General features: G+C 51.7%; 2 protein-coding genes across 2 annotated transcripts in view; one reads left to right on the plus strand and one right to left on the minus strand.

Moving 5' to 3' along the window:
• Positions 1–205: 205 nt before the first annotated feature.
• CALHM3 (calcium homeostasis modulator 3) lies at positions 206–5,179 on the minus strand (the record flags this gene model as incomplete). The annotated part of the gene is made up of 3 exons (XM_080693905.1): positions 206–688; positions 3,304–3,559; positions 4,893–5,179. 3 exons carry the CDS (start codon positions 5,177–5,179, stop codon positions 206–208), a joined length of 1,026 nt encoding a protein of 341 aa, XP_080550031.1.
• Positions 5,180–19,687: 14,508 nt separating this feature from the next.
• NEURL1 (neuralized E3 ubiquitin protein ligase 1) overlaps positions 19,688–23,497 on the plus strand; it is a gene marked incomplete at both ends in the record, with an annotated part of 69,727 nt that continues 65,917 nt past the window's right edge. Inside the window, one exon of the mRNA XM_080694507.1 lies at positions 19,688–19,772. Within this exon, the coding sequence (XP_080550633.1) occupies positions 19,688–19,772 (85 nt within the window). The remainder of the gene's footprint in view (positions 19,773–23,497) is intronic.

Here is a 23,497-nt window from a genome sequence, read left to right on the forward strand (position 1 = left end):
CTTGACTAGAAGAGTCACACGCTAACGTCTGAAGCACACTGGAGGCCACGATCAGAAACTCGGCAGAGATCGGGCTACTTGGGAAGGAGGCCAAGAGGGTAGGCTGCCTGCCTTGGGGTCTCCTGGGCTCGGAAAACCCCAAGATCGGGAGCAGCGTGGGCATCTCACTTGGGAACACTGCTGCAGCTGGAGCCTGGGGGGGTGCTTACACATCGGTGTGCAGGGACAGCCTAGTCCCTGGAGCCACCCCCGCCGCCCGGTGGCTGAGGCCGGCCCCCCAGAGCCCGGAGGGTGCTGCGAGCTCCAGCGGAGGTTTGCTAGAGTACCAGGTGCTCAGGAGGAGGTTCACTTGCTCCTGGCTGCAGACGGCGCGCAGGTGGGCCTTCCTGCTTCCGCCGTCCAGGTCGTCCAGGTCGTCCGGGGGCTCGGGGCTCCTGCCCTCCGGGTTGCGGCGCAGCCCCCGCGCCCGCAGCTCGCCCGGCATGCTGGCGAAGAAGTGCAGCACGCAGCGGTGCGCGAAGTCCCGTGCGTGCTCACAGCACGTCTCGTCGAAGAGCTTCTGCTCCAGGTCCACGTAGTTACTCCAGTATCTTCGCTGCAGGAAGACCGTCTGGTCGAAGCAGGGCCTTAGGCAGCGGGCCAGGAAGGCCGCCACAATCAGCAGCAGGGTGAGACTCCAGCCCATGGCCTGGAGGGTGAGGAGGGGTTCGGGTGCTGAACAGTGTGTGGCAGAGGTGTTTCCAAGTCCCTTCCTCCACTTCTTCCTCTATCTCCCTTCAAATCTATCCTCCTTCCCATTCAGTCCTCCGTCCCACCAACCAGCCTCCCTCCCTCCCTCTACCCATCCACCCACCCATCCACCTACCCATCCATCCATCCATCCATCCATCCATCCACCCATCCATCCCTCCATCCACCCACCCATCCACCCATCCATCCATCCATCCATCCACCCATCCATCCACCCATCCATCCATCCATCTACCCATCCATCCACCCATCCACCCATCCATCCATCCATCCACCCACCCATCCATCCATCCATCCATCCATCCATCCATCCATCCATCCATCCATCTTCCCACCCATTCACCCAGCCATCCATCCTGTCATCTGACTACATGGCCATCAGCCATCTTCTCATCTCTCTGGCATCCATACTCTCAAGCTATCCATCTAGCCCACCCATCCATGCTCCCACACATTCGTTCTTGTGTTTATTTTTTATCGACCTACCAACCCACCCATCCATTATCTTCATCTTTTTTTCAAGTCCTCTGTCCGTCCTCATGTATGTGTATCCATCCATCCTCCCATCTAAGCATACATCTATTTTGTGCTATGTTTTGTGGGAGGAACTGTGCTAGGAATAGGAATGGAAACACGTTTCCAAGCCAACGGTGAGGAAAAACTTGGAAGCTGTCCTTTAAGACCAGAGCCTACACCTGGCAGACTCTTCTCCTCTCTACCTTCCAAAGCAATGCTCTCTTCAAGACCCAGCATAAAGCCGGAAGCAACAAGATGTCACTCCTCTGAGCCATGAAGACATCTGAATGCATGTCTCTTATAGCTGTGACCCCCACAATTCACAAAGCTTCCTGCTTTGGTTTCCCACCTCAAACTGAAAGTGAATGTTCTGTGCACAAGGGGCAGAAAACCAAGCAACTTCCTGAGCTTGACAGGCTGACAGACTAATAACTTACGGCTGAGCCAGGATTCAAAGTCTCAGGTGCAACTGGGGGAGTTGAATCAAAATAAGGAGGAGGTGGAAGTGCCTGGGGGGGGGGGTGTTGAGCATTGTTTTCTGAAAAGGGACAGTAAGCCAATAGTTTGGGATCCTATGCCACAGAGTGCTGAAGCCTGCAGGGACCAGCCAGGTGGAGGAGGACACAATCCTCCTCCCTTTATTTTGCAGGAGAAACCGAGGCCCAGGAGTGTAGTGCCATGGCCAAGGTCAGTCTGGACAGAATTAAGTGAGACCCGAATGCTGGCCCTCTCACTGCCAGCAGGCCTGTGTGTATCATGAGCCGGTCCCCTCTCCTGCAAAGGGCAAGGCTTGTGTTAGGGGGCCCATGTCATGCTCTTTGGTGGATGCAGTCCAGCACCTGGGTCTGCGGGTGATGGTGATAGAATCTGGAGTCTGGGTGTGGGCGCAGCTGGGTTTTCCCCAGCATAATGGAGTGGGTGCCTTGTAGGGAGCCAGGTACTGGGGAGGACGTGCATTGTAGAGAATTGGGTAAAAGGAGTAATCACATGTGTATTCAGATCTCTGCCTGGCCTCTTGCCGGCTGTGCAATGCTGACCTTGTGAACTAAACACTCTCAGAGCCACAGTTTCCTCATGAAAATGGGTGTTGATTTAACCAGCTCCTAGGGTTGTCTAGAGAATTAAATGAACTAATGCACAGAAAATGTTTAACACAGCCAGGCACGGTGGCACATGCTTGTAATCCCAGCATTCGGGAGAGTGAGACCAGAGGATCATGGTTCGCGGACAGCCTCAGCTACTTAGTGAGGCCCTTTGCAACTCAGTGAGACCCGGTTTCAAAATAAAGAATAAAAGCTGGGCATGGTGGTGCACGCTTGTAATCCCCGTGCTTGGGAGGCTGAGACAGGAGGATCGCACAGGTTCGAAGCCGGCTTCAGCTACTTAGTGAGGCTCTCAGCAACTTAGTGAGACCCTGTTTCTAAATAAAATATAAAAAAAATAAAATATAAAATAAAATATAAAAATAAAAAATAAAAAATAAAATATAAAATATAAAATATAAAATAAAATATAAAATACCGGAGGTAAAAAGCCTCTGGGTTCCATCTCCAGTACCACAAAAAAAAAAAAAAAATAGGGCAGGGGGTGTAGCTCGGAGGTCGAATGCCCCGGGGTTCCATCCCCAGACCCGCAAAACACCCCAAAACAACAACAACAACAACAACAACAACAACTTAACGCAGTACCTGACATGCAAGTGCCCAATAAGCGGTAATCCACGTTATTTCTGACCTGGGGGAAGAGCGTGTGTGTGGGATGGGGCTGAGCCAGAGCAGTATGCCCAGCGCTTTCCTGCCATCCAGTCTCCTGGACTCTCGGGAGGGAGGGTCTGGGCATCCTGTTACCTGTCCTGGGTAAGTCAATATTGATGTCTGCTTACCCACATGTCCTCATCTTGCTCCTGATCCCCCCTGGAACCTCCTGCTCTCCGCTTTGTCTTTAGCAGTGAAGAAGATCCCAGCCCCCCCCCCAACACGCACACCAGTGCAGGAGATCTGCTGGGTGCGGGAGCTGCGAGAGGACCACCCCAGTTACCTGTGACAGACACCGTAGGTAGCGAGACACAGCCTTCCGAGCAGGGCTGTCCCTGACCAGTTCGTCTTCCTTGCAGGGCACCTTGGCCAGGAAGAGCTGCACCTGGCTGGGAGTCATGTTGGCAAAGTCCAGAAACTTCTCAGTGTCCACGGAGTTGCTGAAGGCGCACACGAAACACTTCCCATCAAGGAGGGCCAGCAGGATCCAGACCAGGGGGGCGGCCAGGGCTCTCTGCAGCACAGAGGAACACATGTACCTGAGAGCGGAGGGCGGAGTGGTCACCAAGCGCAGGTGGATCTGTGCAGTCAGCCTGTACGGGAGTCGGTACCACCCCACCTCCTAGCTGCTAGGGCTTGGCTGAGTACTCGATTTCTCTGTGCCTCAGGTTACTCATCTTTAAAGACGGGGCAAGAAAGGAACAGATTCAGGGTGGAGGAGAGAATCCAGAGACGCCGCTCTTGCAAAGCCCTCTGCAGCCCAGAGCCTGGACTGAGCTGGTGTGCAATATCCGCCGGTGAGTGTTAAGTCGCTAAACTCCTGATTTTATCTAGGGCACCATCCACCTGCCAGGCCCCAAGGACACAGGGGTGTAGCAGGTGAGGTCCTCACCCTTGGGAAGCTTAGAGGAGAAGGGGATACAGCCTTTAAATGAACCGCCTCCTCTCAATACATGAGGAAAACTGCTATGGATACCATGGGATGCTGGCCCTTTGTGCATGCGGCAAGTTACAATCCATGACCAGGCTGACACCAGGCAGGAGGATGCAAATTCTAGGCAGCCTGGACACTAGGGAGACCCTGTCTCAAAATAAAAACTAAAAAAAGGCTGGGGGGTAGCTCAGTGGTAGAGCACTTGCCTAGTATGTGTGAAATACTAGGTCCAATCCCCAGAATTGCAAATGTATATATAGATTTAATTTTTATTTAATATACCTATTATATATTTATACATATGTGTGTGCATATATATATATATATATATATATATATATAATTTGCAATACTGGAAATTGAACCCAGAGGCTTCTATTTCTACCTCCAAGCTACACACCACAGCCCTATTTTTTAGACTTTTTTTTTTCTTGTGCAGTAGTGAGGATGGAACCCAGGGGCATTCTACCTCCAAGCTACACTCCCAGCCCTATTTTTTAGTCTTCTTATTTTTGAAACAGGGTCTCACTTAGTTGCGAAGGGCCTTGCTAAGCAGCTGAGGCTGTCCGAGAACCGCGATCCTCCAGTCTCCACCTCCCCAATGCTGGGATTACAGGCTCATACCACCACACCCGGCTTTATTCTTTATTTTTGGAACAGGGTCTCACTGAGTTGCTGAGAGCCTCACTAAGTAGCTGAGGTTGGCTGCCAACCTATGATCCTCCTGTCTCAGCCTCCCAAGCACTGGGATTACAAGCGTGTACCATCACCTGGAGACCATATTAAATATATTTCTTAAAAGTATATATATTTCCAGTTGGAAACTGCCTATTGAGTCTCTGAGTGGACGATCCCTGATTCCTGTTTGGGGAAAGGAAGGCCAGACCTGATGACCCGGGTTCCTAGGCGAGGGAGCCGACAGCGCCGTGGGACTGTACCTGATGATGCCGGGGTCCTTCCTCCGGCGCCCCGCGGGCCGGCGCCACTCCTCCACCATCACCACTGACTGCCGGTTGACCAGGAGACCACAGAGGAAGAGGGCGAGTGGGGGCGTGAGCAGCAGTCCCAGGCCGTAGACGGTGTTGTAGCGCGCCAGGCAGGGGCAGTTGAAATCGAAGGAGGAATACAGCTTGACGGTGATGGCGGCCAGCAGCAGGCAGATGCCATTCATCACCGACTCGGAGCTGGACTGGAAGTGCTGGAAGAACATACGGAATCTATCCATGGCTGCGGCGGCCTGGGGCACCTGCCTGGTGGGCGCACTGAGGCCCAGCCAGTGCGGGGCGAGCCTGCCGTCCACCAAAGTCCCTTGGAGGAGCCGAGGGCTCGAGGCAGAGGCAGGCCCTTTCCACGAAGGTCTCTGGCCGGGCGCACGTTCCCAGGGCCACTGCCTCCTCTCTGGGGCTCACTCTGCTCTGTGACCAGCCAGCCCAAAGCACCTCTGGGCAAATGGGTGCCGCCCGCCACACCCGCCCTCCCCACGCATTTCTCCTCTGTACACGGTTTGGACGCTCAGCTGGAGGGGCCTGCTCTGTGCGCAGCAGGCAAATTCTGGGTGTGGTAAGGCAAAGATACCCATGGAGCCAAATTATACCTTCTGGTCTTGGTCCAAAACATGACTTAAATCAGCCCGGGGTAATTTCTTGTGGGCTTCTGGGCTGTGAGGGGCACTTATCCCTGTCTGGAGGCTTTTGCAAGAGAACGACCTTAGGAAAAGCCTTAAACCATGTCTCAGGGTTTTCCATGAAGGTGGCTGTGGGAGGGGAGGGCCGTCCAGGTGACCGCATTTCATAAGCAAAGGTGAGGAGATGGGTGTCCGGTGGCTGGGGTGTGGCTGGGCGCAGAGTGCTCTCCGAGCCTGCTGGAGACTGCGGTCCCATCCTCGGTGCCAGGGGTGCTGGGAGGGAGCTGGAGGGGCTGTGAGCTGCCAGCCTCCTGTCTGCTTTACTCCATTGTCCTCCAGATCCGTTTACCAACCGACCTAAATACACCTCTCCCTTGTGCCCCTGCTCAAGTGTGCCCAGGCCTCCTACAGCCCCCTGGGCTGGGCATCTGAGGTCTCCTAGCTGAACCCGACATAGCTGCCCACCTCCACCTCTTGCGCCTGCCCTCGCTCCCCAAACACTCTTCCCCTCCTCTCCACCCGCTCGGAGGCAGCTCAGCAGACGCAGCCCTTTGCCCAGGCGGCCGCTGGTCCCTGCGCCGAGCCTTACCTCCCGTCCACCCTGGAAAGCGCTGCCCCGGCTCCTGGTTGGTCTTTCCCAGGTGTGTGTGTGTCGAGGGTGGAGGTCTCCCCACTAGGAAATATCTGGCAAGGTCAGAGGGAGACCTGGGCCTGCACCTGTTCCCGGCAGCATCAGTGCTAAGCACACAGGAAGTGACAACCAATACTTGTTTTCATGATGTCGAGCTCAGAGCCCCTTGATTTCCTCTCTAGCCCTGTTCTTTCCTTTTCCACCTCTTGACCTGCACCTACCTCCCTGTCTGTTCCTAAGAAGCAAATGAGTGGATGTAGGCCAGGCCTTCAGCATCTCTCTGTCTCTCTCTCCCTTTGTCTGTCTGTCTGTCTCATTATCCCCCTTTTATGTGGTGTTGGAGAGTGAATCCAGGGGTGTTCTACCTCTGAACTACACTCCCAGCCCTATTTTGTTTTTTGTTTGGACACAGGTTCCAAGTCTCTAGGAGCCTTGCTAAGTTGTATGGGCTAGCCACGAATCTGCAATCCTCCTGTCTCAGCCTCTCGAGAACATTACTTGAAGTTTGAGTCCAGGATGCAGATTCTTCCCTCCCCTCTTTTCTGTGGTACTGGGGATTAAACCCAGGGGCATTCTACCTCTGAACTATACTCCCAGCTGTTCTATTTTGAAACAAGATCTCATCTTGCTAAATTGCTGAGGCTGGCCTCAAACCTGCAACCTTCCTGTCTCAGCCTCTCCACTACTGGGATTACAGGTGTGCGCCACCGCTTACAGCTTCGTTCATCCCCGGTCTTCCTAACTCCTTAGCCGTGTGTGCGTCTGTGTTCTTTGTGGGCATCACCGAGTCTCTGTCTCCCTGTCTATCACTAACTCTGTACTGCACAGAGTACTCTGTGTTATCACCATCTCTGTCTTTCTGTCTCTCTCTCCTAGCACCCTGTCTGCCTGGGCCCCAGTCCTGGCATCGCAGCCTCCTGAGGAGCAGTGTCTACAGACACAGGAGCCGGGGCCTGTCTGAGGCCCCGAGTCACCTGGGCCTGAGGGGTGGGTGTGGGTGAGCTATCTAGACCCCCACTACCCAGGCTCTGCCTCAGCCTTCATCTCTCTGACTTCACCCCTTGCCCGGGGCTGCTGCTGAGACAAGCCTGGGACGGCCGTGGCCCCGCTCCATCCAGCCCGCACCCTTTGGCAGCCTGGACTCAAACTTCAAGTAACGTCCGTGGTTAAATGCCTGCGTCCGCGCGGTTGTCCCTTCCTCAGGACACCCAGCCTTTCTGGGATCGCTGCCCACCCAAAAATGTCAGAAGTTGTCCTCTGCTACATCAGGGGGCCAAGGTCCCTCCCCTCCTACCTCCAGAAACCCTGCCCTCTCCCTCACTGTCAGGCCTCTGAGGGCTCTCCCAGCTCTCTCAGCTCCACTCTCCCGCCATGCGCCGAGCCCTCCCGAATCTGCCCCACACTCCCAGGCCCGGCTCTGATGCTCCAGCTCCACAGAGCTCGCCCTGGCCATTGCGCCCGCACCGGCCCTGCTTCCATATTCACACGCAGCTTTAAGAAAATGAGAATGGCTCCAATTTTTCTCTGATAAAGCACACTACTGCAAATAATTACAAAATAAAGAGCACGCCATCTCCCCATCACTGCAGAGTCTGCCTGTCTGCAGTGGCGTGAGGGCCGCGGTCGGGGCAGCTGGCCGGCCGCCTGGAGTTCCCTGGCAAGCGTGGAGTGCCGCTGCTACTGCCTGTCCAGCCACCACGTGCTACCAGGTGAGTCTCAGAAAGCACCACTCCTCCTCCAACAGCTGTGACATCAACACAGGTCTCTCGATGTGTCTCAATTTCAGTGTCTCTGAGGGTGGCAGGAAGCCCTGCTGTGTGAGGGACCCCGGGACCTGTGAAGGGATCCCAAGGGGGTCACTTAGCCTGCGTGTTAAGTCAGACCACAGGTGTGGATTCCCAACTCTTCATGTGGCCCATACTTCTGAGGAGGTAGCAAGAGACAAAACCCAGGTCTTATTATTTTTTTACTGCACTGGAGATGGAACTCAAGGGCATTCTACCTCCGAGCTACCCCCCACCTTTTTTTTTTGGTGGTCCTGGGGATGGAACCCAGGGGCCTTCTGCCTCCGGGCTACACTCCCAGACCTATTTTATATTTTATCTGGAAACAGTGTCTCTTAAGCCAGCAAGGCTGGCTTTGAACCTGCGCGATCCTCCTGTCTCAGCCTCCCAAGCAGGGGCGGCGGCGGGGGTGGGTGGTTTACAAGCATTCGCCACCACACCCGGCTATTTTTTAACCCTTTTTATTATGGGTCTGGGGATGGAACCAAGGGGCATTCTACCTCCAAGCTATACCCTCTGCCCTATTTTTTATTCTTTATTTTGAAACAGGGTCTCACAGAGTTACGGAGGGCATTACTAAGTAGCTGAGGCTGTCCGCGAACCACGATCCTCCAGTCTCAGCCTCCCGAATGCTGGGATTACAAGTGTGCGCCACCATGCCTGGCTTATTTATTAATCTGATTTCATATAATCTGCATGTTAGTTCTGGTCCTCTGAGAGTGTGGGGAAATGGGAGGGGTGAGAGGGCTGGGAGGATCCTCAGAGACCATGAAGTCACTAGTGAAGGAGAGGGTGGGATTTCTGGAGTAGGAGGTGAAGAAACTTAGTCCCCCTAAGGTAGCAGAGGACAACCCCTGACACATTTTTGGGCAGGGAGCAGTCCCAGAAAGTCTGGGTGTCCAGTCTAAGGTCACACAGCCTGATAGGGACGGAGCCAGGAAGGAAGCTGGGTGCCTCCTGTAAAAAAGGGAAAGTATAATTAATCTGACGTTTCTCTCCTTCAGCGTTAGTCATCCACTGGGCTATTGACCAGAAAATGGGGATTGTCCTGGCCCAAGGCCGGGCTCCTCCACCCTGACCCAGCAGGGCTGGCACGGGCAGGGAGGGAGAGAACTGGGCTGGCGGGCCTTGAGGAGCCCTCGCTCCCATCCCAGGCTGTGGGGTAGGATGGCCTGAGGGTCCCAGTCATCTCGGACCTTGGGCTCCAGAAAAAGAGTCTGAAAAGGACACTTGGAAGACAAGTGGGTCAAGGCCCCTGGCAGGGCATCTCTGAGAGGCGAGGCTGCTCCAGGTCAGGCCTCTGGGCTCCTGCAGGGCCGTGTGTTGGCTGTGGCTGTGGCCAGCTGGCCTTGCTAGGTGTTTACTGGGAGACACTGTAGAGAAGAGAAAGATAAGAAGGACACCCACCACGGCCTAAATCAATGATCTCTCAGGGCAAGGGGATGGCTGTAAATTTTTAAAAATCCATGTTTTCAGAATTGTCTACTTTCATTATAATGACTTTATTTAAAATGTCCAACAAAATCATAAAATATTTTTGTTGGAAAAGCTCAAAGAGATAAAGGGACAAAAAGAAATGGCAGAACGATTAGGAGAAGATCTTAATTTACTCACGAGTATGGATTTTCTCAATACCTTCCTCATCCTAGGGGTCTGCAGCTGCGTGTGTGTGTGTGTGTGTGTGTGTGTGTGTGTGTGTGTTTTACTGGGAATTGAACCCAGGGGCATTCTACCTCTGAGCTATTCCTCCATCCCTTTTATACTTTTTTTTTTTTGTCTTGAAACAGGGTCTTAGGGTTTCACTAAGTAGCTGAGATTCTCACTACTTGCTGAGGCTGTCCTTTAACCTGCTTATTTAACCTGGATATTATAAACATCTCCTAAAGTGTTTTTTATTCTTTTTTTAAATTGGTGCATTATATTCATACATCATATTGGGGTAAAAACCTTGTGTGTACAGACATGTACATATCACTGATTTAACCCCTACTCAATTCCCACCCCATTCCCTCCCCGTCCCTCCCTCCCTTGCTCGGCGTAGTGGTTGACTTCGATATGTTTAAGTACATTGTGTGTTTTAGAGATTTTCCTCATCCCCTCTCCTTTCTCCTCCTTTAGGTTGTCTTGTTTGCTCCTCTATAGGATTTCCTTTTCATCTAGAGTTCCTCCTATGACCCATTTCTCCTTAGCTTTCACATATTAGGGAAAGCATCAGATTTCTTATTTTTTGTGACTGACTAATCTCACTTAGCATAATGTCCTCCAGTTCCATCCATTTCCCTGAAAATTATGTAATTGAGTTTTTTTTTTTTTGATGGCTGAGTAAAATTCCATTGTGTACATATCCCACAGTTTTGTAATCCATTCATCTGTTGATGGACATCTTGGCTGGTTCCATAGTTTGGCTATGGTGAATTGTGCAGCTATGAACATAGATACACATGCATTAGTTTGGTAGTTTGGTTTCCTATCTTTTGGGTAGATACCCAGAAGTGGTATCGCTGGATCAAATGGTAGATTTGTTCCCATTCTTCTGAGGATTCTCCATACTGTTTTCCAAAGTGGTTGCACTAATTTGCAACCCCACCAACAATGTCTTAGAGTTCCCACTTCTCCACATCCTCGCCAGCATCTGTTGTTGTTTGTGTTTTGAATGATTGCCATTCTAGTTGGAGTTAGGTGAAATCTCAGGGTAGTTTTGATTTGCATCTCTCTGATTGCCAGTGATGTTGAGCATTTTTTCATGCATTTATTGGCCATTTGAATTTCCTCTTTTGTGAAGTGTCTATTTAGTTCATTTGCCCATTTTGTTATTGGATGCTTTGTTTTCTTAGTGTTGAGTTTCTTGAGTTCTCTGTATATTCTAGATATTAGTCCTCTATCGGAGGGGTAGGTGGCAAAAATCTTCTCCCATTCTGTTGGCTCTCGATTGAGGTTCTTGACAGTTTCCTTTGTTGAACAGAAGCTCTTCAGTTTCATGGAAGCCCATGTATTGATTCGCCTTTTAATTTGTTGTGCCTTTGGGGTCTTGTTGAGAAAGTGTTTATCTGTGTCTATGTGTTACAGTGTTGGACCTATGCCCTCTTCAAGGAGCTTCAAGGTCTCTGGTTTGATTTCCAAGTCTTTGATCCATCTTGAGTTGACTCTTGTGCAGGGTGAGAAAGTGGGATTAATTTCCAATTTTCTGCATATGGTTAACCAGTTTTGCCAACACCATTTTGATTGGCCTAGGGCCCCTACAGGTTTGCTGGAGACAAAAGGGGATGCCCACGGAGCTCTAGTGCCACCTAGTGGCGGATGGGAGAAATAGAAAGTAAAAAGGGCGGCAAAAGGGGGAAACCCAGGGTTTTCTCAGCCGAGGAGCCCCTGCGCTGCCTTTGGGTGCGCAAGATGGACAAAATGAGATGCAGAGGACCAACTGGAGAAATGCTGCTCCGTCCTCGGGGGCGGAGGGCGCTGGGCGTGGTAGTCATGTCTATCCACCTCTGTCTGTCTATCTGTCTTCCAGCATTTGTCACCAGGGAGTTTTACTTTTTTATAGAGTCATATTTATCATACTTTCCCTTTATGATTCTCAGGTCTTTGTAACATTCTTGGAAAGACTTTTCCACCAAGTAAAAGCCGTTTAAAACTGCTGTGAGATTGCCAGGCGTGGTGGCGCACGGCAGGTTCAAAGCCAGCCTCAGCTACTTAGTGAGACCCTGTTTCCAAATAAAGTATAAAAAAAATAGGTCTGGGAGTATAGTCCAGAGGTAGAAAAGCCCCTGGGTTCCATCCCTAGTACCACACACACAAAAATAAATAAATAAATAAATAAATAAATAAATAAATAAATAAATAAGACAACTGTGAGAGAGACAGGCTGCTGGGCACTGTGGCCTGTTCAGGCCTCTTTCCCTGGGCTCCATGAGGTTCTCTTACACCTGTTCCGTGTGCACTGAATGAAAGCCGGGTGCTCCCTGGCCCACGCCAGAGAGCCGAGGAGAGCGCCGCAGGGTGGGGGGAGTCACAGGTGCCTCACGCAGGGTGGGCGGAGTCACAGGTGCCTCACGCAGGTGGCTCGGAGCTCAGTGAGGGGCTTCCTGTGTAACAGGTGGCTCCCCAGCCTGGCAAGGGCCTGCTGTGCAGATGGGAGTGGCCACACCCTAGCGGTGAGCTCAGCACTTCCCTCCTCAGCTGCTCGGCTAGCAACTTTGCTTCCCTGGGCCTCGAGATTGTCATTTGTGGAAAGGGGAAAAGAATAGCGTTTCTTAGATAGTGTCACACTATCCTCTAGGCACTGGGCATTTCCCTGTCCGCTTCGTGCAGGGACCTCTGCTTGTCCTTTTAGATGCAACTGTGGGAACGTGTGGCCTCAGCCTGGATTTTATCAATAGCTGCTATAAGCCCAGTATTTAGGCCTATGGGCTCCACTTGGCCCTAGTTTTTAGAATTATCAGAACTACTAGTATGTTTATTTGGTAGTCATGTCTATCCACCTCTGTCTGTCTATCTGTCTGTCTGTCTGTCTTTCTCCTGTGGTACTGGGCATTGAACACAGAGGCATTCTACCTCTGAGATACACCTTCAGCCTTATTTTATTTTGAAACAGGGTCTCACGAAGTTGCTGAGAGCCTCACTAAGTTGCTAAGGCTAGCCTCAAACTTGATCCTCTTGCCGAAATCTCCCAAATACTGGGATTACAGGCATGTCATCCTATGTCTCTTAGGTCTAAATACATGCAGTTAAATTAACTGTGCCAGAAATAAGGTTCAAATCAGAAGAAGAGAGTTTTAACTTTTTGTGAGCAGCATTAGAAAGAGAATAAAAATATGCAAATAGCCGAGTTGTGGTGGCGCATGCTTGTAATCCCAGTACTTGTCTGAGACAGGAGGATCTCAGGTTCGAAGCCAGCCTCAGCATCTTAGTGAGGCTCTCAGCAACTTAGACCCTGTTCCCAAATAAAATATGAAATAGGTCTAGAGGTATAGTTCGGAGTTCCCTGATGGAGCCCTGGGTTCCATCCCCAGTACCGCACAAACATGCACAAAATGCAATTAGAAAGAAACGATAATACATAGACGTAACACAGTGTTCAACCCATGACAGGCATTCAACAGACATCTGTCTGAACAGATACAGAGAACTGAATATGCAATCAGTAAATACAGATGAGGAGAACTATAAAATACCTTGATAGAGGGGAAATAGAAGATCATATTTTACATTCAAAGGATCCTGAAGTTGATAAATAACACGAGTATAGGCTGTGAGTGTCCATGTGTGTGGTACTGGAGACTGAGCCCAAGGTACTTTACTGCCGAGCTATATACCCCAAGCCCTTTTTATATGTTATTTATTTATTTATTTATTTATTTATTTATTGTGGTTGGGGTGGAACCCAGGGGCATTCTACCTCCAAGGTACATCTCCAGCCCTATTTTTTATTCTTTATTCTGAAACAAGGTCTCACTAAATTGTAGAGGGCCTCACTAAGTAGCTGAGGCTGTCCACGAACTGTGATCCTCCTGTCTCAGTCTCCCAGATGCTGGGATTACAAGCGTGCGCCACCACGCCCAGCTTTTATATGTTATTTTGAATTGCCAAGGCTGGCTTCGAACTTGTGATCAATCTTCCTGTCTCATCCTCCCAAGTACTGGGACCACAAGGGTGTGCTTACAGGTGCCCAGCTTAGGCCCACAGGCTTTTAAGGATCTGCTTGAGATTGAAAATAACACATTACTGACTCCAAATTAACTTCAAAATCAATATTAAAAAGTGTTTACTTAATTGCCTACAAAACTTAACATTGTATTTACTTCATTAATCAGTAAAACATTTTACTCATAAACATTTCATTATATTTGAAGGAGATTATAGGTTTTGCCCTCTTGGCAAGTAATCTAACATGTACGATGGAGGAGGCAGAGCGGTACACATTCCAGGCAGGGTTTCATGCCTCAGAGGGAAGGTCTTGGCTCAGGACAGCTTGTGGGAAAGACACAATTCAGAAGGGGACTGGTCCCAGCAAAGCTGCTGGACTGGCTATATTGATAAGTTAATTTGTGTGCTTCTGGAGATTGAGCCCAGGGGCATCCTACCTCCAAGTTACACCTCCAGCCCTACTTTATTTTTATTTCAAAATAGGGTCTTGCTAGGTTGATGAGAGTCTCACTACTTGCTGAATCTGTCCTCAAATCTTGGATCCTCCTTTCTCAGCCTCCCAAAATACTGGGATTACAGGTGTGTACCTCCATGCCTGGCTTCATTTTTTTTTCTTTATTCATAGAGTTACTTAAAAAATATGTATCATAAGCTGGGTGTGGTGGCACATGCTTGTAATCCCAGCATTTAGGAGGCTGAGACCGGAGGATTGCGGTTTGCCGACAGCCTCAGCTACTTAGTGAGACCCTCTGCAACTTAGTGAAACCCTGTTTCAAAATAAAGAATCAAAAATAGGGCAGGGGGTGTAGCTTGGAGGTAGAATGCCCCTGGGTTTCATCCCCAGACCCACAAAAAAAATATATATATATATAATAATACGTATCATGAGCTGGGTGTGGTGGTGCACGCTTGTAATCCCAGTATTTGTGAGGCTGAGACAGGAGAAGCGCAGGTTCAAAGCCAGCCTCAGCAGCTTAGTGAGGCTCTCGCAATATAGTGAGACCCTGTTTCCAAATAAAATATAAAATAGGTCTGGAGGTGTAGTTCAGAGGTACAAGGCCCTTGGGTTCCAGCCCCAGTAACTAACACACACACACACACACACACACACACACACACACACACACACACTACACATCTCTAGATATGTATATGTACTTTCTATCCTCTCTGAGTCAGGCACTCAGGGAGGATGCCTATGGCCATTTTCTTCTTTTTTGTGGTACTGGGCATTGAACCCAGGGGTATTACCCCCCTGAGCTACACCCCCAATCCTTATTACTTTTTATTTAGAGGCAGGTTCTCACTAAGCTTTCCAGGCTGCCCTCACGCTGTGATCCTGAGTAGCTGGGAACACGGGCGCACGCCACCACATCTAGCTGTCTATTTCTTATTTTAAGGCCAGTTTCTCAGTGAAGAGGGAGGCATTATTTGCTAGGGTGATCTCAAGCTTGGGGGGGCCCAGCCCGGCCTCAGTGAACCCCACTCTCCCTTTCTGGTAAGAGCTAACCCTGTGGCTAACTCTGGGCTTGGTAGGGCTTCATGGAAAGAAGAAAGAGGGGCTCTCAGTCAAATACAACTTTAGTTTCAAGACTTGAACTTAGCTGGGTGGGAGCTGTGGGGGGCAAGTAAGGAGTGCTTAGAGAGGTGAGCCAGGCAGGAGGAAATGGGGCATGGAGAGCCAGGAGAGAGTGCCGGGTGGGGAGAAGCCAAAAAGGAAGGGGAGAGAGAGACATAAAACCACACAGCGGGAGCCGGGCGTGGTGGCTCAGGCTTGTAATCCCCGTGCTTGGGAGGCGGAGACGGGAGGATCGCACAGGTTCAAAGCCAGCCTCAGCTACTTAGTGAGGATCCCAGCAACTTAGTGAGACCCTGTCTCCAAATAAAATATAAAATAGGTCTGGGAGTATAGCCCGGAGTAGAAAGCCCCTGGGTTCCACCCCCAGTACCACCAAAAAAAAGAAAAAACAGAGTGCGGCGAGGGAAGGGGAGGGGCTCTCTCGAGAACCCTCTAAAGGTTCTTCCTTCGCTCCCCTCGTAGCGTTGTGTCCTCTCTGTCCTACACCTGCGCACACTAGTGTACTCACACCCACCGCTAGGCCTCAGGACCACGCTCCTGGGAAGGGGGGCAGGTTGCCACGGCGACAGGTGCCGGAGCACCACCTTGTGGGTATTAATAGCTTCCACTGAAGCTACCAAAACAGTGACTTCATCCAGCCGTTTCCCTGACAGGTCTCTAGGATGGGGGTGGGCTGCTTCTCTGTCCCTGGCAGCGCCTGAGTGGAGGACAGCTTGAAGGCATGGGGCACAGGGGGAAGGGGGTGATGGTGATCTCTGATGCTCTGAGCTGGGTCTGACCACGATCCCTGCCAGGAAAGGGTTTCTGGAGCACAGGACTTTGTGTGTGTGTATGTGTGTGTGTGCGTGTGTGTGTGTGTGTGTGTGTGTGTGTGTGTCAGCCTGTGTTCTATAGAGCTACATGGATCTGTCTGGTCTGAGACCTGCACCCAGTTGACACTGGACAGTGGTATCATTTCCCTCAGTCCAGAGCCCTGGAAGCCCCAGGGGGAGGCCAGGAAGGGATGTAGGTGTGACATGTAAGGGGCCCTACTCCAGTGCCTGCACCCATGTGTGGTGACACCTGTGAGGCCCTGAGATAGAGCCTCCTGCAGTTTCGTAGCTCCCCAGTCCCAGCCTTGGGGGTCCTCCCATGATCTCCTCAACTTCCTTGGGTTGGGGGAAGCTTCTTTTCTGCCCTCAGTTCCTGGCCTTTGTCCTCGATGCCTCTCACCGACCTTTGTGGCTCCTGGGATCCGCTGTCCTGAGCTGCAGAGGCTGGAGGCTGCCTCTGACCTCTCTTCCCTCTGACCTACCTTTCTCTTTACAGTGCTTTGCCTACAGCCCTGGGTTCGGGCCATGTGGGGCCTGCACCATCCCTGTTGTTCTCTATCTTTGGGGCCTCACACCCATCCCTTCCCCCTGCGCATGCCCCAGCGGCTCCTCTTTCCTGGAGGAGGGAGAAGTGGGGCAACTCTAGGAAGGGTCCTGGGACTCCTCTAGCTACCGTCTGCAAATCCCAACAAAGACCTTGCACTTGACACGTGCTAGAGGGGAACTAGTCTTCTCTAGACAGAGTCCTCATATTTATTCTGACTCATTAAAGACCTGGTCCTAGCAGCGGCTCATGATGACTTCATTCCAGCAGATCTCAGGGATATGGCTGTGCATGTGCGTGTGTGTTGTGAGTCTGTAGAGAAGTGAGCATACAAATCGCATAGTAAGTACAGCGTGGAGGTGTGTGTGCAAATGTGTGTGTTGCGGTTCAGAGCCCACGGGTTTCTGATGCATGAGTCATCATAGGGGAGTCAGCCTTGGGTAGATACTGCCCATAAATAAGCCAGCAGTCCCTGGCCGCCTGTGTCCATGCTGCAGCTGGCTAGCCTGTGACCCTGTGTATCCAAGACACTGGCAGCCAGGGTCGGGGGCTGTCTTTCCTTCCAGACCCCAGAGAGTGCCTGTCACAGATATTTCAGGCTCGCCTGGAGTCCCAGACATTTATGGGTGTGATGTCTGGAATGGAGTTGGGGGTGGAGGGCAGGGGAGGGGACGGAAGAGTGACTCAGAAGCCCTAGTCCCAAGGGTCTCGGCAGAATTCGGCTGCTGGCATGCAGGGGGACTCATCCTTTCTACAAATATATTTCGAAAATCTGCCATGTGCTAGGCTCCCCTCCCAAGGGCCGAGGACACCAAGGCTAATGTGACCACCCGTATTCCTCCCTCACTGAGTTTATCTTCTAGTGGAAAAGGCAGAATATTAACAAGGGAGAAAGGCTACTGTTTTATTTTGTCTTCAGTGTTGAGCATTGAACCTAGGACCTCTCTCTCATTTCTAGCCCTCCTCCTTTTTTAGTACTGTGGATTGAATCCAGAGGCATTCTACCTCTGAGCTACACCCCAGCCCTTTTTAATGTTTTATTTGCTGAATGAGGCTGGATTTTAGCCTGTGATCCTCCTGTCTCAGCCTCCTGAGTTATCTGGGATTACAGGTATATACCATCACACCCAGAGGAAAAACTCCTTCCTTCTTTCTTTCCTTCTTTGGTACTGGGGATTGAACCCAGAGATGCCCTACCGCTGAGCTACACTCCCAGCCCTTATTATTTTTTTATTTTAAAAGAGGGTCTTGCCAGAGAAGTGTGATGGTGCATGCTTGTAATCCCAGCATTTGGGAGGCTGAGACAGGAGGATCGAGGTTTTTAGCCAGCCTCGGCTACTTAGTGAGGCCCTCTGCAACTTAGTAAGATCTTGTTTCAAAATAAACAATAAAAATAGGGCTGGAGGTATAGCTTGGTAGAATGCCTGTGGGTTCCATCTCCAGCAACACACACACACACACACACACACACACACACACACACACACACGTGAGGGTCTTGTCTAGAACCTGTAATCCTCCTGTCTCAGCCTCTCAAGTACTGAGATTACAGGCATGAGCCACCATCCCCAGCAGGAAGGGCCTTTTCTCTTGGTACTGAACCCAGTCCTATTGCTGAGCTATATCCCCAGCCCCATGGAAACAGGGTCTCACTAAGTTGTTGAGGGCCTCACTAAATTGCTGTGTCTGGCCTCAATCAGCCATCCTCCTGTCTCAGCCTCCCAAGCATTAGGATTCCAGGCCTGCACCTCTGTGCCCAGCCAGGAAAGGCTACTACTTTTAAACAAATTCATATAAAAGCTATAAAGAAGATAAAATAGAAAACATATAGAAAATGACAAAGAGTGGTGTACGTTCTTTAGTTGGAATGATCAGAGAAGGTCAGGATATGAATCATACTTGAATAATGATGAAGCCATTACTTGGGGGGATGAGGGGGTAGAACCTTCCAGGAGGCGATAGTGAGGTACCACACTGCCCGCCCATTTCTTCATGGACTCTGGGTCAGAGTTGCTTACGCCGGATCATGGAGTCTAGGGGTGACCTAGGGGGCAGGAAGGCTGGTTCTCTGGGAGAACCTTGAAGCATCTTCTCCCCTTTGATAATATTGGGAGAAAGAGCTGCCCCAGGCTCAGGTAGAAGGAGACTGGCTTCCGGTTCCTGTCCTGCAGGCTTCTGGGGAGCAGTGCTGAGCACAGTGAGGGCAGAGTCACGTGAACGGGACACGCAGAGAAGGCCCCCTTCCACCAGGAAGCCTTCTTCGACTGCCATACCTGCAGACCCCTCCCCCCCACTCGGTGCCCTCGGCTTGGAGCGGTGGCTTCTGCTCCGGCCCGTCCCCGAGACCCTCCCCCAGCTCGCTGGGAGACCCGGTCTGCGGATCTGGGTATTGGGTAATGGTCCCCGCCTGAGGCTGGAGGGGGAGCGCTCCCCTGGATCCCTTGGGCCAACGTCCATTTCCTCGTGAGCGCGTGGCTGTGCCAGGCCAGGTCTGGACCCGGTGCTAGGAGACCCCTCCCGCGCCCCCGCCCGGCCCGGAGCGCGGCGCGGGCTGGCAGGGGCGCAGGCGCGGCCCCGCGCCGGGCACGCGGGCGCTCGGCCACCGCTGGGCGGCGCGCGTCACTGAGCCGCTCTTCCACGGCGCAGCTGTCGCCATAGCAACCGGCGGCCCGGCGACGCGGGCGGGGCGCGGGACCCCCGGGCGGCGCGGCGGGCGGGGCAGTGCGCGGCGGGGACCCAGCCCGCGAGGCGCCCGCAGCCGCTCCATGCGCCCCGCCGGCGGGAGGGCGCCACGCACGTCGCCGCCGCGGCCGTCCCCGCGGGCGGGGACCGAGCCCGCCGCCCCGCCGCCCCGCCGCCCGGCCCTGACTCCATGGCCGCGGGGCAGGGCAGGCAGGTAGCCGGCCTGGACCCCCGCGGCGGGCGGGCCCTGCCGAGCCCCGCGCCGCCCCGGCCGCGCCCGGAGCCCCGCGGCCCGGCCGCCCCCGGCCGCAGCCCCGCTAGGCCCTCCCCCGGCGGCGCGCACCCGCGCGCGCACACCCTTGCACACTTTGCCCCGGCGCCAGCCCAGCCTCGCCCGCGCCCGACCAGAGCAGACCCCCCTGGAAGCGGATGCCATGGGTAACAACTTCTCCAGCATCCCCTCGCTGCCCCGAGGAAACCCCAGCCGGGCGCCGCGGGGCCACCCGCAGAACCTCAAAGGTAGGCGTCGCCGCCCGCCGGGCCGGCTGGAGGTCGGGGGCGCAGGTGGAGCGGTGCCTGGCCGAGGAGGACCCGGCACGGACACCCACCTGTTGTGTGCATTGGAGACAGGATGCACATCTGGCCGGGGAGGTGGGCTGGGGGCTCGGGTGGGGAGGATGGCGTTAGGCTGGGTCTGCGCAGTCCTCCCCGCCAGCCTTAGGGGCGTCGCTGGGAGTCTCCTCAGGACCACGGTGGCGTTGGGGCAGCGAGGAGAGGTGGGGTGGAGATAGCATCGGCAAGGTGGGTGGGAAGTGTGGAGGGAAGCCCGGTGGTCCAGCTGAGCGCAAGGGAGTTGCCCTGCTCCTTTTCTTCTGCCTGGGGTTGGAGAGCTCAGGCTGGAAGCACTAGTTGCATTTCTAATGAGAGGGTCTTAAAAATCCAGGACTGAAGGGTCAGGAGCTGATGGCTAGCGCCTGGGGTCCTTTGCAGCTGCCGGCTTCCTGGAGCTACTGAACCAGCTTGGTTTCAGTACCCCCCAAAGAGCAGATGTCTAGTTGGAACCCTAGAAAAGAGGCTGGGAGATTTGAAACAGGGAGAAATTTAACCAGGAAGGGGTTGCTCCCTAAGTCTCTGAATCCACCCAGTACCCTCTGGGAGGGACCCTAAACCCAGCCCCCCCCACACACACACACACACAGCTTCCAAGGTCTCTGACCTCTGGAAGACACTGTAGGCCCTCCCAGGTCTCCTCCCTCTAAGTCTTGTCAGGAAGCTGCTTTTCTCTCCTCCTCAGAACCAGTTGCATTTGTCCTGGGCATGGCTGATGGCACGAAGCCAGGAGGGGAAGGAAGCCCTTGGGCTTTTACAATAAACAATCCCCAGGTTAGGAAGAAGGCAGTAGTACTGTCCTTCAACAGAAAGCATGGAAGTTTACCAAGAACTTTCACAGCACCTTTTCAGCGAGCACAGAAACCACTCCAGGCCATCAGCAGAGCAGAGCTAACCGTGCCCATTTAGCAGGTGAAGAGAGTCAAAGCTTGTTTGGGGCTCTGAAGCCAGCGAGAGGCAGACTAAGGCTACAGACCTCCGTCTTCTCACTTGGAATTCTGTGCCCTCTTGCCGGGCAGTTAACCTTCAAGACACAGGGAGAGGAGAGATAGAACCACTGTCCTGAACTCCAATTCCAACTCTTAGAATTTTAGCTTCTGCTTGGCTCAGGAAAATCAGAGGGTCTGTTGTGTCTTTCTGAAAATGAAAGGCCATTACATGTCCCAACCCACCCTCACCCTTTGCGGTACTGGGGATGGAACCCAGGGGCATTCTATCTCCTAGCTACATCCCCAGCCCTATTTTTTTAATATTATTTATTTTGAAACAGGGTCTCACTGAGTTGCAAAGGGTTTCACTAAGATGCTGAGGCTGTCCACAACCTGCCATCCTCTTGTCTCAGCCTCCCAAATGCTGGGATTACTCCTACTTTTTGTTCTTTATTTTGAAACAAGGTCTCACTAAGTTTCAAAGGGCCTCACTAAGTCACTGAGGCTGGTGGTGAACCACAATCCTCCTGTCCCAGCCTCCCGAGTACTGGGATTACAAACGTGCGCCACCACACCCGGCTGTCTTCATCCCTTTATAGTACCATGTTCATTGACCTTGTAATTCCATCTCGAGGAATTGATTGTAGGAAAATGGAGAAGCAGGCAAATACTTATAGCACTAGGCTAAGAATGTTTTTGGTAGCATTATAACGGGAAAGTAACCTAAAGTAATTTATGCAGTCATTAAGATAGTTTTTTTTGAAGAATATTTGGTGACTTGGGGAAATGCACACAGCATAAGGACAAGATGTGAAATTATAAAAACAGTATGATCCCAATTTTGTTAAAAAGAAATTATATGAATGGAGTTGGGAGTAGTGGTGCATGCCTGAAGACAGGAGGCTGAGACAGAAGGATGGATGGTTTGAAGCCAGCCCAAGCAATATTGTGAGGCCCTCCGCAACTTAGTGAGACTGTGTTTCAACATAGGGTTGGGGGTGTAGCTCTGAGATAGATGCCCTTGGGTTAAATCTCCTATACCGCAAAAGAAAAAACAAAAGCAAAACCAAACAACCAACCAAACAAACAAAAAATTCCATAAGAAAAGTTTCCAAGAGGTTGACAGTGGTTTATTTTGTGTAATGGGATCATACAAGATTTCTTTTCTCTTCTAGTTTATGCTTTACTCCTTTCTAAAATGTGTGCAAGCTGGACATGGTGGCGCACACCTGTAATTCCAGTATTTGGGAGGCTGGGACAGGAGGATCGCAGGTTTTCTGCCAGCCTAAGCTGGCCTGCTTAAGTGAGGCCCTCCGAAATTTAGTGAGACTGTTTCCAAATAAGAAATGAAATTGGGCTGGGGTGTAGCTCAGAGGTAAATGCCCCTGGTTTCCATCCCCAGTACCAAAAAAAAGTGTGCAATAAATAAGGATTATTTTTATCCTCAGAAATAAGCTGTTTTAGCATGTGTAAACTTTCTGAATATTGGAAACAGTTTTTTTTTTTAAATTCTTTCTTTTTTTTTTCTTTTTTTTCTTTTTTTTTTTTTTGGTGGTACTGGGGATGGAACCCTTCTACCTCCGGGCTACACTCCCAGACCTATTTTATGTTTTATTTGGAAACAGGGTCTCTTAAGCCAGTGAGGCTGGCTTCGAACCTGTGCTATTCTCCTGTCTCTGCCTCCCAAGCGCGGGGATTACAAGCGTGCGCCACCACGCCCGGCTGGAAACAGGTTTCTAATGATAGAGGAACCTGTGGACATCATTCAGTTCAAGCTCCTCCTTTACAAGTGAGAAGACTGAGGGGAAAGGCTAGTGATTTGCCCAAATTGCTTAGTGGTTCAGTCAGATGGCAAAGCTGTGCTTGTCTCAGGGGCAGGGGTTAGCTGGGGGCTGATGAGTTGACTTGGTCCTTTAATACTGGCTCGGTCCTATTCCTTCTTTGACTCCATGAGGCCTCAAGAATTGCACTTTTTACCTAAAGTTTGGGATTGTAGGGATCTGTGCCAGGGTCTTTGGCAGGAAGCAGGAGGGAGTGGGGCAGGAAAGGGTGTCCCACCTCCCTGTCCCCATCCACACACCTACTGTAGGTAGCTTTGGGGGTCTTGATTCTGCCCCTTCTGTTTAGAAATGCAGGATAGAATGTGCTCCTGCAGGCTGCCTGTTGGTGCTCTCCTTTCCTCTTGGGGCCACTGATTTTCATCCTGCACCTGACTTCTAGGGACCTGTTCCTATCTGCCCACCCTGACAGAACCATCACCTTTATTCTGTAATTTACTGATCACTCCGAATTCCCATCTGGATCAGCATTGACTGAGGCATCTTCTCTGCTAGATCATTGGCCAGTCAGAATTCCATTCTAAGCCGGGCATGGTGGCGCACGCTTGTAATCCCCACGCTTGGGAGGCTGAGACAGGAGGATCGCACAGGTTTGAAGCCAGCCTCAGCTACTTAGTGAGGCTCTCAGCAACTTAGTGAGACCCTGTTTCTAAGTAAAATATAAAAAAGGTTTGGGAGTATAGCCCGGAGGTAGAAAGCCTCTGGGTTCCACCCCCAGTACCACAAATAATAAATAAATAAATAAATAAATAATTCCATTTCTAATTGTGCTGGTGTTGACCCTGGTACACTGATTTTAACAAAACATCTAGAGTTCTGCTGAGATTGCTTTTGTACTTACCTAGAATTCAGCTTTAATTCTTTGCAG

This window comes from Muscardinus avellanarius (genome assembly GCF_963383645.1).
Source record: "Muscardinus avellanarius genome assembly, chromosome: 4".
Lineage (NCBI taxonomy): Eukaryota > Metazoa > Chordata > Mammalia > Rodentia > Gliridae > Muscardinus > Muscardinus avellanarius.